General features: G+C 44.6%; 1 protein-coding gene across 1 annotated transcript; it reads left to right on the top strand.

Moving 5' to 3' along the window:
* Positions 1 to 4,675: 4,675 nt before the first annotated feature.
* Positions 4,676 to 8,217, top strand: kctd12b (potassium channel tetramerisation domain containing 12b). The gene has a single exon (XM_079167140.1). The coding sequence runs from the start codon at positions 5,400 to 5,402 to the stop codon at positions 6,249 to 6,251; it is 852 nt and encodes a 283-aa protein (XP_079023266.1). The 5' UTR covers positions 4,676 to 5,399; the 3' UTR covers positions 6,252 to 8,217.
* Positions 8,218 to 14,339: the final 6,122 nt, after the last annotated feature.

The raw sequence follows: 14,339 nt of genomic DNA, 5'->3' as shown, positions 1-14,339 counted from the left end.
AGAACCAAAATAAACAATTATCTTTTTACGCTTTTTGTCCATTCTGTCCTGCAAACAGGAATCATCTTTACCCGACATCGTAAACACACAGTCAGCAGTTTTGTCTCCGTTTAACACAGGTATGATGCTCACACGCAATTTATGGCGGCTGGTTATAGCGAATCTGTATTTGGTTGACGCGTCGTCGACCGTGGTTTCACATTTGGATCCCAGATTGTCTTTAAATTCATATTAGATTGTTCCAGACATCCAATTAAAGGCGGACATCATGCAGGACTTAAGTTTTGACCCATTTGAGTGACTTCCATGCTCCTTATCACACCAGTGAAATTGTCCAGGCAGATGAAAATGAAGCACCCACCACTCTCTATCATCCTGTTTGGGAGCTTGAAACGTGCTTTATCCACAACCTGCTTCTGCAAGTCTTGTTTATTTTGTAAAACCTCTCGTGAGTATTTTAGTCGTAGCAGTCACTTCATCAGCTTTGAGCACAGCCCACACGTTTGTTGTGATTGTACAACTTTAGTCAACCATTGAGAAGTGATGAAATACGGCAGTAAGCCGCAGTAACTGCGGTTCCAGCGACCAACAAGCTGTTCGTTTGGTTGGTAAAAGGGGAATTCAAAATGTCACTTTATCCCCCAGCACATCCTCCGACACATTTGTGCACAAACGTAGGATTTAGTGTGTGAGGAGGCTGAGCTGTACCGCTGAGTCTTCATACTATCCCAGTGGACAGCTTAGTCTTCCACTTCACAAAAATCTGAAATGCTCCCGACTTGAAAAACTAAAGCCTTTTTACACTTTGATTTGAACTCATTTGTTTTCCAATTACAATGTTGCAATCCCGCAGCATTAAGAGCATCTCCAACCCAACAAGCAGATGCAACTCATACTGTACAAGCTGAGGTCTTTCAAGAGCCTCAGAGAGAGACTAGAGCCTCACTAGCTTTGCAAGAGCAACAGTCTGAGAGGAAAAAACGTCCGTAATCTCCGAACAGACAGCCAAATTGTCACAGTTGCACCGCTCTCAGGCCTGCTCTGGATCTTACAAGCACATGAGTGAGTTTCAGCCTATTTCAGGAAGTCACCATACTAGTTCTGCCATAGCTCTGCTTATCGGTCTGGTTGTTGATGTCTGCATCGTTGGTGGGAAACAGGAGGTTTTTTGTCAATTTAATTAGAAAAATAATTGATAGAAAGGAAGTTTGAACCTGCAAACGACTGCTATCAAGTGTTCAGATGCAGGGTGATGGTAAGAACAGTTGTTCAGTGTCATGACAGTGAGCCATGCAGGCAAAACTATACCAAGACCCTCACACTGATGCAGCTGAAAGCAATCCAGTCCTTAATTAAGTATTATCATTTACACCTGTGCTTTTCCTGATGTGAAATGACAAAATGTCTTTAGTGGGGGAAAAAAGCCTATCGTCAACACATCACATGTGGATGCAGAGGTGTTGGAAAACATTGATGAAAAAAGTAACACCTACAAACCACACATTTGTTTAATTATTTATAATGTTGACCCCCTAACAGAGATCTGATTGGTATCCTCATGTTGTCCATTTAAATAAATGTGTAGTTCTGTCTTGTGATCAGGTTCACTTCAAATTCAGACCACGAACTCCAGAACTGACAGCAAAGAAACAGACCAGTGAGAGAGATGGTGATGAATGTGGAGCCACATTTGTCAAAGTTGCCAACATTTTATGTTTTATACGGAGGACATGATTGGTTTGGGAGTGTCCTTGGAGAAGGAGGAAACAAACTGATTGATTGAATGGTTTGGGTGTAACCATAAAAACAGAGGAAACGCACTGGCTGAGTCAGGAAGAAGGTGAAGTGATTTTATTCAAAAGTTTGCAGCAGTAATATGAGTGTGTGTGTGTGTGGGGGGGCCTTCCAGGTTGAATGTCCCCTTTAATTTCATTGGTGTTGTTCATCTGTCAGAGTGACTGCTGTCGACTCTGACTCAGCCTCGTGATTAAATAAGCAACTGCATCTTTTTCCTCTACGCTGAGACTCCACGGGGGATTTGACTCTTTCAACACACGAACACCCGAGCTGAGATGTGTTGCAGTCGTGTCTCGTTTCCGCCTCCGTGTCCCCCCCCCCCCCGTCTCGAAAGATGTATGATGCCTCGCGCTGAGGGAAATGAGGCTGTGCAGATGGGTTCACACGGGCACCGCAAACACCTGATAAATGCAACCGCCTGTTCATTTTTTGTTGTTGATCCCACAGAATGTCTCATAAATCACTAACTGGTGCAGCTGTCAGCGAGAACCACAGAGATCAATATGCAGACATACCCATGAACATCCTCCCCAAGTAACTCTTCATTTGCACTTATCCAAGAATTCAGCGCGAGTGTGTCGGGTTTGTTTTTCTCTGAACACATGTGATTTAGCAACAGCGGTGGCAGTGAGTACATTTTCCCATTTCCTGTCAGAGTACGCTGAACCACTATCTCTCTTCTCTGTCTATTCTGAATCAGCGGAGCATCAAACACACACACACACACACACACACCTAACAGCCTTTGAAGGCCATCACTGTGATGAAAATCGAAAAAACGTGCAACCATAATCCAGCCGCTGCAGAAGGTCAAACTCATTTATTTGATGTAGTCATTTTGTCCATTTTTTTGAGGATCAATGAGCTATTGTCTGGATGCGATTATGATGAAACTAACAGTAGAAATCCAGGGTCACATGCTGATGTCCAGGGATTTTAGAGTCGGCAAGTGAAAAGGTTGATAATTCCAACAAAAATATTTAAGTAATTTAATCATTTTCAATCACTGGCTTGGGTTAATAGTTGACCATAATCTTTAATATTCAGATACAGTTTTGCATCAGATCATATTTTTTTAGCTATTTTTGTTTTGCACCGTGCAGGATTCTGGCATTACGCAGCATATTTCTTCCTGCATATTACAGTGAAGGGAACTGCAAATGGAGCTTGAGACTATGTGTCATTGACTCATCTCATTGGCAGACAACACTGCCACATTACCTCCAGATCCTGCGGTGGCCCGCGTAACCAGAGTGGTCTGAGTCAAATTGTTGTCGACAAGGCTGTAAGTGCTGCAAGATGCAGCTGGAGACTGCGAGGTCTTCAGGGAAATCAGTGCCAGATCGCTTGGAGATGGGCAAAATTGGCCTATTAGTCAGAGAGAGGACTGCGTGGTGGACTACACATGACTGAAGAGAGAGAAGAGGGGGAGGCATACTAGAGCATAAATGGGAAGCAGCCTGTTGCAGGTCTCTCTGACTCAACAATGCTCTTTATTGGTGTGTTTGCACTTTTGACTACATGTGTCATCTGATGTACCTCAACCCTAAAAAAAATGATTTCCAAAAGCCAGTAAGTGGACCTTGAGGTTTGATTGTTTGGTCTAAAGTTATTTCTTCAGTTTGACCAATGCACAGGTCAACTAAAAGTCATTTCTGTAAACTGATCACTTGTTGAAGATGTACTCAGGGGTATATATTGTTTATTTCCAAACTAACAAAACTGCTGAACACAAGATGTCCTCTACTTCGCTGAAGGTCCGCACGTCACACTTGAATAAGTTGAATGTAGGCCCTCTTCACAGCTGCCATTTTGACACGTCATTGCAGAGTCAACACAGGTGTAATTGATAATGTTAATTATGTCCCTGTTAGGACCTGGTATCGTGCATGCTGGCTCTCTGGAATGAGTGGGATCATTAATTGTATCAGTCACACCTGTGTTTACTATGACATGTCATATGGCAGCTGTGAAAAGGGCCTATTGGACCACAATTGGCCTCCAAACCAGTTGTATTGACACAAATCATACACCCACCTGTTTAAATCAGAGTTAAAGGCGAGCACAGATAAACATCTGTGAAAACAGGCCTTTGGCATCAAACTCTGCACGTGTATAATTCCGCACAGTAAAGGTCAAACATCCAAGTGAACTAGCACATGTTGAGTGTAGGGGGGACCTTAACTAGAATAATAACAGTTAATGTAGAATAACAACAAACTCGCTATATATCTGAGCAGAATCCATCGTTAATGTTCTGGAGGAGAAAAAGAAACTCCACTTGAGCTTTCACTAGATGTCACTGTTATCCCATCCTTCGTTGAGACACAGGCCACACTGATTTCTGAGTGTTGCCAAAAATAAATCCATCAAAATTAAATGCAAACCCAGTTCTAAGTCAGTGGCTTGGTTTTAATGAGACTCCCCCATAATAAGAATTGGGCAGTTTGGTTATTTTGTTCTCAGTTCACTGTTTATTCAGTCCAAGAAAAAAATATAAATGGATGTTGGCACCACAGGTTTGGTTGCTGTTATCGTCCCATGTGTGGTAGGCTTATTTTTAGAATGTATGAATAAATAAATTACAGGACAAAGTGAGACTTCCCTTTTAAATGGATTCTATGGCCTCATGTATTCATTTAAGACCACTATTTAAATTAAACCGTCGGGAAAATGGTCAGACTTCATTAGCCATGCGCCCTTTACGCATATACAGTAAAGGACCTCGGCTGACCAATTTACACTGGTTTAGGAGCACAGGATACTCTGACCTGGATCACAGCAGAGGCGCGTCACCGCGCGTGGGCGTGGCTAACCGGAGCGAATAACGCTGTGTCCTCCGTTACGTTGCAGCAGAGTTGCTGTCTGACACGAGAGGGAAGCGGAGGGACTGAACAGCTGACCACCTCGCGCAAATTCGGAACCGCAAGTGATGGAAAATTCGGAGGTCGTTTTATACACCTACCTCTTCTCCCACTACTTCGGCACCGTCCTCTTCATCTCGTGGCTTTACGTCTGCGGGACCCCCACTGACATCACCAACTATGGATTGCCTAATTGAAGTTGGGCCACCTGATCCTGTTTGCGCCCGGACAACCGAACGAAATTAGAGCAAGAGAGAAGTCGTTATGGTCAGTTGTGCAAATCGTTCATTTCCTGCTCAGAGAACTGGTGTCAAAAGCGGAATTTCAATCTCAGGAAATCCCATCTGTTTGCGCGTAAAGGACGTGGACATAACGGCTCCATTCAACGCTGCCTGAACTACTCTGCGCAATGTTTTAGTGACTATTGGAAAGAATCCGTAGTTTAGAATAGAGGGTGTTTTTGTGAGACGGTTTTGTTTCTGCCTGCTTTGAAGTGAGAGTGGCGGCCAGCTTTTATTGCGCGCAGACCAATTGTGCGCTGCAGATTAGCCGCTCCGTTACCACGGGCGACCCACCACAGCAGGACCTACAATCTTTGACAGGCAACAAGCCTCACCGAACCACTGTGAAAAGGTTCCACTGAAAATCCCATTCGAGCCCCTGTCATTTGAACTTTCACTACAACCGAGAGAGTTTTTAAAGCTGCAGTCAAGTGCACCCGTGAGGCAGGAGTAAACCATGGCTTTACCAGATAGTTGCATATCTGGGGAGGAGGTACCCTTCCCAGAGATTATAGAGCTCAATGTTGGTGGCCAGGTGTACATAACCCGCTTTTCTACCCTCACAAGTGTGGCAGACTCCCTGCTTTGGGAGATGTTCAGTAGAAAGTCAGCCAAAGGACTGGCCAGGGACACCAAGGGTCGCTTCTTTGTGGACCGTGATGGTTTCCTGTTCCGTTACATCCTGGACTACATGCGGGACCAGCAGCTGGTTCTCCCAGACCACTTCCCTGAGCGCGGGCGACTGCAAAGGGAGGCTGAGTTCTTCAACCTGCCAGAGCTTGTCAAGCTCCTGGCGCCCAAAATGAGCAAGCAGAACTCCCTCGGCGACGAGGGATGTCAGAGCGACCCAGAGGACTCCTCACCCGGGATCGACGCGGCCCGTAACCTCGGCTCCCTGGGCGCTGCAGCCGCTGCCTGTGCCAGCCTGGTGCCCAGTGCCATGGACAGCAAGCGGTCCGGGTTCATCACCATTGGCTACCGAGGCTCATACACCCTGGGTCGTGACAGCCAAACCGATGCCAAATTCCGCCGGGTGGCACGGATCATGGTGTGTGGGAAGACCTCTCTGGCCAAAGAGGTGTTTGGGGAGACCCTGAACGAGAGCCGTGACCCAGACCGCCCCCCTGAGCGCTACACGTCCCGCTACTATCTCAAGTTCACCTTTCTGGAGCAGGCTTTTGACAAGCTGGCTGACGCAGGCTTCCACATGGTGGCCTGTAACTCCACAGGGACCTGCGCCTTTGCCCATGAGCAGACGGACGACAAGATCTGGACCAGCTACACTGAATATGTGTTCTACCGTGAGTGAGACTATCGGCTTTGTTCCCCTGGTCCCCCACCCTGTCTCCAAGTGCCCCCCTCCCCTCCTCCTCCAGCCTCCAGCCATCCTGTCCTCTCTCTGATGGCTCCTGCACCAGTAGATGTACCGTAGATGTTGTGCCCCTCCATCTCTCTCTGCAGCCTCTCCAGCTTTTATCCAATGAACAGTACCCAGCAGCTCTGACTCTTCACACCGTCTCTGCAGGTTCCAATCTGCAGCCCCCCGCCCCCTCTCGACTCCAGATCCTCCCCCCCCCCTCATCCTCAGGTCCAGCTTTTGCCCCTGCTTAAACCGACGCTCCATCTAGTTGTAGTTGCCGGTCCCTCGACCGCAAGCAACCCCACAGCCTTTCCTGCAGAGACTGATACCTTCTATGTACTTTTCCCCTTTTGTACTCTATATATTGCATCTGCCTTGGTGAAGCACAATACTGTATCCAAGAGCTCATTTTGTTAAATAAGCACCCCGGTGTGTCTACATGACTATTAAAGCAGTCATGAGGGCATAAGGTAAAGGGCTTTATAGAGTGGCCGTGATGTTCAGTGCTATACTTTGCCTGCTCACCCGAGCAGATCGGACTCTCTCTCTCCTGCTCCTCTGAACTAAATGACCAAATAATTGGACATCTTATCAGCCTTGAGGGTCGCGAGCAGCCCAAGCACAAGAAAGAAGTGTAACACAAAAATCTAATTTCCCTCAGTTTTTCTTAAATGTGTCCAGTACCATGCGGTTGTGAACGTGCCATACAGTAGTTTCTACAGTACAGTAGTAATCTGTTCAGCTGTTGTTGTGAGTGAATGAGGTTTATGATAATACAGCCACATGGACAGGGAGGAAAAATGCATTGAGCTTTTTTTTTTGTTTTTTGAAACAGATAAGTAGATTGTAGGTGTGTGGAGTTTTCCTTTTCAAAAACACACTGATTGTGGGGCAGATGAACAAGCCGCAGGCTTTGATAAACAACGATGGAATCTCAAATGTCACAAGAAAGAAAAAAGAGTTTGCCGGATGAGGTGTGTGTGTGTGTATTGATTGTGCAATAGAGCTTTCAGTATTTTAATAACTCTCGCTGGGAGGGCCGAGCAGATGTTGTTACATCACTCGCGGCCCACTGCTCTATTTCTTTCGCTCATTGTGCTTCTTTGACATTTCTTTGCTCAATTAAATATTTAAGAGCATTTTCGTAGCGAAGAGCTTCTTGAGACAGGCTTACACCATGACTACATGTTGTTTCCCCTCGTCCGCAAAAAAAATGTGGTAGTCACCTTAGCGGATCACGTTTTGAGTGTTCTGTAAACAATAATGTTATTCTTAATACTCAGTTTGGTATTAGTTTAAGCTGTTGCATATTTGATGATAGCTCTCACTAACTGTAAGTGAATACCCACAAGAAAGGGTAGGATTACGCTGTAGCCAGCCATGCCCAATGTTTCTTTAATACTGTAGCAAGGGCACTGTGAGGGTAGTTTATGGCTAGCAGGTATGACTTCAGTTTTAAAGGAGCGAGTTATGATAGAGGGTCGTTTCCAGATACAGCCTCAGGACAGGCCTGCACATCATATAGCCTACCTCAGACTAAAATACAAACTGAAGGCACATGAGATCCAGCTGAGGATGTGAAATTGCAGAGAGAGTTAGTGAAATATCCCAAACGTAGATGCTGTAACAGGATTATGAAGAAGAGGTGGAATTTGAGAAACAGCCGTTCGAGGCAGCGTAGTGCAGGGTTTCTCCTAAGCTGTCAGGTTGTTGTCCTGGCAGGATACCTGACAGTGACAATACATGTATTCTAAAATGTCTTGAAACGGCAATGTTGTGTTTCAGTGTGATGAAGTGCTGTTGACGTCTGAGTCAATATGTTAGACCTGCTGCAGTGTGTCGCTGCAGCCGTAGACCACTGAAATGAAAAGTGTTCAGCGAAAAAGCAAAATTGATTTGTCAAATAAAAGATGTTTTCTTTCTATTCGGGTTGTATTTTCCATTCATGACGCAATGTTTTCTCAGTATTGAATGACATTTAGTACAAACCAAGGAAGAAAGTGGCACATGTCTTCATCATGCCGCAGTTAACATTTTTAATTCTCAATCACAAGTAAACCAATTAAAATTTAAATCTCACCATCCCCTATTCAAGGAAATGTCCTTGGACACAAACTCTGCTTATATTAAGTGTTCAACACTCTACCCTCGGGCACCATCTCTCTCTCTCTCTCCCTCCCATCTGCTTTGCCACTTTTTCTCTACATTTTCTTCCTCTTTTTTTCCCCCCCTCAGCCTATTCTTACATTTTTCCGGTAGTTGACCAGAAAGACAGAGCTAGAATAGAAATGAGGACATGCATAAAATAGCAGCCTATTTTAAAGCAGCTTACAAAACATTTATTGTGTTGCCAGTAATTGACCCAATTACTATTTACAGTAAAAAGAAAATCTTGTGAAATACAGTAGTTAGTCTAGTTAGTCTAGGCTTCGTAAAATTTGCTTGGTTTATGTCTGTTGCCATTGAAATAAACTGCATTTTTATCGACAGACACGAAGGTGGGCATACTTTTCACTTGAACAACAACCAGGGTTATGTTTATGTAGGTGAGGCATTCTTATGAAAGTTTTTTACCAAGGGATTATCACATGCTAATTAGCTTAGTATGAGACCTCTAAACCTGATCTCAGTCTGCCCTAGATAAAAGCAGAGCAGATGAGCTTCACAAAAACTGTTGAAAGATTTATGTGGCTTCCCTCCTGGAAAAACAGATGATTTTTTTGTTGTGGTCTGGAATGCATGACGAATCCCCGGAGACAATACCGCGGCTGCAGTGTCTCTTCAGTCCAAACAAACACAGTCACAGACAAAGTTCCTCAGTCACCGATGTAACTCGGGAGCGCAAAGGTCAGTCATTAGCACAAGCACGGAGAGACGCGCCTCATGTGTGAAATTTCACCCATCGGTGTCCTAAACCGCTCTCACTCTTTACCTCCATGAGTCGCCGGAAGACTCGACATTCACAGTAGATGTGTGACAAACAGCAGCGAGAGCTCCACAGGCCGGGCTGCGTTTTTTTTTTTCTCTTTTTTTTATAGCTCTGTTGTGAAACTTGTGGCTGAAAAGTGTACCCCGCTTCGTGTGCCAAACAAGAAACATGTTCTAGTTGTGTCACCAGTGGTGTTCCTGTTCTATCCGGAGTCTTACAATAAAAATATTTTACCATGACATTTTGCTTCTCTGTCTTTTGGAAAACAAATCCAAATAGCAGATTGCATTACTTGCTCACCACACAGCACACAACCAACTTAATTGAATCTGTTCTGTAGTTTTGTTTATACTTTTGTGTTCCTACCACAAGGTTTGAAGTTAATATTTCTCAGTGAGCTTGTGCAATACATTATTAAACTCTTGCCGCGAGGTAAAAAAGAAATGCGCCCTGAGAGTACAAGGCTGTGCTCTCTACCTCGAGGCAGTGATTTGACCCACGTCGTGTGCCTGTGGTGCTATTGTCACTCTACATGGCACGCCTTTGCTCGGTCTGCTTCTCCTCTCTTGGAATGATCCTCTTGTCTCATAGCCAGCTGGGTCATCACTTCCCCTTCTTTGGAAAAAGAAAAGAGGGGAGCAGAGGAGAACAGGAACGGATGTACGTCAAAGGAATAATGGGATTGGACAAATGGGGCAAGGAAGCAGAGAGCCAGTGAGACAGATAACCAGGTAGAAGTTTGACGAGAGTTGGGGAGTATTTAACCGGGAAAGATTTTGTGTTCCCACCTTATCTGCCTTCCTGAGCAACATGAAACATCCTGTTATTCGGAGAGGTACTGGACCATCCTGACAAACAAAGCCCTCACTGGGCCGTGCTGTAATGCGTTCCTCTGTGGCCGGTGTGCTCTGTCAACACTCACAGAGAGATTTAGTGAAACCAGACAGATACAGATCCATAGGATTACTCAGTGTGTTTGGGGTTAATATTGAGTAAGATTACATCAAAAGAAAAGTGGGGGAAATTGATATTTTCCAACAGAAACAAAAATGCATCTATTTAGGTGAACCACGAGTTGTGCCTTTAAATTGACTAAAAACAGCCCAGGTTCCCGGACTGCATCCTCTTTTAAGAATAAATAGTATGAGTTAGAGTGACAGCACAGAGAGCCACAATGAGTCATTTTGTTAACATCTTAGACTGGGTGTACTATCAGATGCTGTTGTTTCTGTTCATTCAGCTGCAACCATCTGTGGCTCTGCGCTTGTCTGTGTCTTCTCTGCCCCGATTCCTCGTCGTCTTTTGGATCCGTGTGTCTGTATATTTTGGCTCTGGCTTTTCTTTTTGTGCTGGTGTTTTGTGCTTACGTGGATTTTTGGCTTGGGTGAGTGTTGTGAGCGTTGGGTTGGTCAGAGCTGGGTTAGTACAGGGGGGCAATGAACTAGGTGCACTCTCTGTCTCGCAAATATGCTGAGCAGGCAGTAGGCCTCTCTAAACACAGACATACACACGCACAGAGGGAGGGAAGTTGCTAGGAGATGTGCACCAGCCCTCCTGCGCGGGGCTAATGACTCGGAGCTGTGAGGTTTTAGATCTAATTGGCTGCCTTCTTTCCACTCTTCTTTGTGATCAGTTAAAAAGGCATTAGCAGGCAAACAAGTCTTTTGCATCCCTCACGCTCTCTCGACAGCAATAAACAGGAGAAGTCCACGCTTGTGTGGAAAAGCATCATTGCTGCTAATTACCTGGGAGTAGCATCGGCCAATAAGAGCATGCAATGGGTAACTGGAGAGAGCATGCAGCAGCCTCAGGGCCTCAGCTTTCTCCATCAGTATGTGACATAATGTGTGTGTGTTTGTGTGCATGCTATGTGCGAAAGTAAGCAGAGAGCTTTGCATGCTTTTTGTTCATTTACATGTACACAAATGGGCGCTCGAGCCCTATTGTGTTTGTGTTTGTCCTTGACGACGACACGGTTCGCCCACGATGTCATGTAAGCCCACATGCACAGAGTACAGTAGAGCTGGCTCAGGGCATCTTTATCTCATTGTGTGTTGGGTTATTTATAGTGAGCCAGCCATGGAGTCAGATGTGTACCGTCACTGCACCGCTCTATCCTCCAGCACGGGCACACATGCTGCGCCGCCCCTCCTCCGCCACCTCTTCACACGTCTCCTGCGAAGAGAAGCTATCACTAAACATATTGGCCCACGAACTCCATCATGCAAGGTCAGGGGGTGGCCATACCCAAGGGGGGAGACGGAGCTGTGAGCTTAGAAGGGACACGACCTAGCAGCTGAAAAGGAGCAGATCAGGTTGCCAGTAATTTACAGTGCTGTGTCTCTGCATCTGTAACTCTATCTGTCTCTCCCCATGTACCCTCTTTATTATTCTCTTTGACCTTACAATCTTTTCTTTTCTCTTTTAAGCTCCAAGACACAGAAAGAATAAGTGACAGAGGAAAGCATGAGGGATGTGTGGAAATACAAAGTAGCAGCAGGATGGGAATGAGGGAGCATGAAATTAGTTGAAGGGAGTGAGTCAGAGTTTCAGAAGCAAGTTGTAGGATTTAAAAGGGAAAGCAACTAAAGGAGGAGAACTCAAGTGGCAAAGTTCCTCAGACAGCACCATAGAGACCGTATATTCGTGAGGAGGAGCTAAAAGAGAGAGTCTGGAGCCGTTTAAAGGGAAAAGAGGGTAAGAGGAGAGAGAGAAAGTGAAATGCCAAATTGGGCAAAGTGAGGTGGAAGTTGTGGCAATAACTGACTTATGAAACAGGGGGAAGACAGTTGAACTTCCTGAGCTAAACTCATAGAAATAAAAGTGCTGACTAGAACCATAAAGGGTTCTTCTGCTTGTCCCCATATGAACCCTTTTTGGTTCCCAATAGAGCCCATTGTAAAGGTTCCGCAATCCTTCCAAGGTTTAATGGTTCCACTCTAGAGGTTTTACCCACAACCTTTCCACCCTCTAAGGGTGCTACCAAGAACCTATTGAAGGCGTTCTACAAAGAACCCTTTTATATTCCAAGGGTTTCATCTAAAATCCATCCACGGTGTTCTACCGAGAACCGTTTTATTCGCCAGGGGATTCATCTAGGTCGGGGTGCCCTGAAGCCGCAGCCTCCATGTGAAGCGACCATAGACTGTAAATAATAATTTGGTGGAAAGGTTGTGGATAGAACCTCTAGAGTGGAACCATTAAACCTTAGAAGGATTGCGGAATCTTGTTTTTTTTGCAGAAGTGACACGAGAGGGTGGAGCTAAACAGCCAAACGCCAACAAGACATTTTTAGGCAACTAAAATGTCACAATTAACTGAAAACACACTGTGAAAGGGTTAAAGTTGTAAGACGAAAACACAAACAACTACCACACCAGACAACCTCATGGTAGCGACCTGTCAATCACAAGGTAGCCACGCCCTAAAGCATAACCTGCTTTCTCGTCTATTAGACTCTAAATGGCACCATATGTTACTAAATGAACATCATGCTGTGTTGAAGAAGACTTCAAACTAGAGATTGAAACCATAAACTCATGTTTACAATGTTTACTGAGGTAATAAATCACGTGAGAAGTAGAGTCATTTTCTCATAGACATCAATACAACCAGCCATCTTTTTTGCAACCTGAAGAGGCTATTAGAAATAACGAGAGGTTTAAGGCACCTCGGCATTGGCTTAACCTTTCAGGCCTGGAGGTTGCTGCCTGGAAGCGACACATCCGTAAAAGTCAAAGAGCTCAGTCTAAAGTAGAGGTGTACGTATGAGGTCCTGCGGAAACAGATTGTGATGCAAATTATATATTGTAAGGGGAATGTAAATTATGAATTACTTGTTTTATGCTGTTGTTGAAGGGTCGCTATTTTACCCCCTCTAACAGTTTTTACGAGGGAATATATTTTGATGTTGTTTTAATCTATTTAAACATATCCTATGTTTTGGTAATATGTGTTAGTTCACCAGGATCTGTGCCCTGTATATATATATATATATATATATATATATATATATATATATATATATATATATGCATAAATAAATGTAGCCTTAGATCTTGGTGCTTTTATGTATTTGTGCCCACGGCCTATTGTTTCATTATCTGTTTATAGCTCATGCTAAAGTTTCTTTCTTTGCAAATGAGACAAATTACTCCAATCTAATGAGTTTTAATTGCATGCCATCAGTCACTGACGGAGGGACAAATTATGCTGAAGTGATTTCAAATATAACTTTGGAAAGGAAGGTTTGCCGTCTACTAGTTACAACAAATCAACAAAGCCTTCCACTTCATGTGTTTAATGATAGAGTTACTTATGACAGGTACACAGTACAGCAGTGTGTTGAAAACAATGTGACAGAGCCGTGAGCAGTCACTACGTCTCTGTTGATCGAATCTGTCTTGCTTTCAGCAGTGAGTTGTCAATGTGTCTGTCAACTCTGTTTATAGGACAGCATTCACCTCGGCCATCTGGAGACTTGGGCTCTAATCTACTCTAATTGTCAGTAATCTGGACAGACAGGCTTGTCCTTGGTGCTGCAGTCCTGAGCAGGGTTGGACCCATGGCTGAAACCCTGCAGGAGAGGAGAAGCAGGTGGCAGGGGGGGGCTGCAGGCTCTGCAGGGGCTGAGGGGTGCCAGGATGGGCTTTAGGGTGCTTAGTGAGGCTGCTAATGTGCTGTGGTTGAAGCTCAGGGTGTTTAAAGCAGGGGAAGATAACGAGGAGGCAAGTGGAGCAGGCGAATCAGCAGGACAAGTAGATTGTAGATTTGTGCAAGTCTGCAAAAATAAAAATCATATCAATGGAGTTTTTTTTCACACCCAAAATAATTGAAAACCGTATTTGCTGGTTAGTTATTGATGACTTGGTTTTCTCCTTTCTCTCCTCTAACCTCTACTCCCTTTTTTTGCCTTTCACACTGTGCAGCAGCTCCCCTCCGGTCTCCAGCTGTTGATGCCACGCATTTCCTCTACATTATGTAGATTGACAGATATGTAATTGCTCAGAGACTTGTGTGCACGCTCCAGTGATTTTGACTGTGCTTCTGCTTTTAGTCAGAAGAATATAGTGTTCCCATGTCTGATTACACCCCTGTTTGCTTTGATG

This window comes from Pholis gunnellus (genome assembly GCF_910591455.1).
Source record: "Pholis gunnellus genome assembly, chromosome: 10".
NCBI lineage: Eukaryota > Metazoa > Chordata > Actinopteri > Perciformes > Pholidae > Pholis > Pholis gunnellus.
The sequence above is the reverse complement of the archived record's forward strand: the minus strand, read 5'-3'. Positions and strand labels throughout refer to the sequence as shown.

Bases quoted from the DNA above. Each gene is read 5' to 3' on its own strand.
- kctd12b (XM_079167140.1), top strand. From the start codon at position 5,400: ATGGCTTTACCAGATAGTTGCATATCTGGGGAGGAGGTACCCTTCCCA.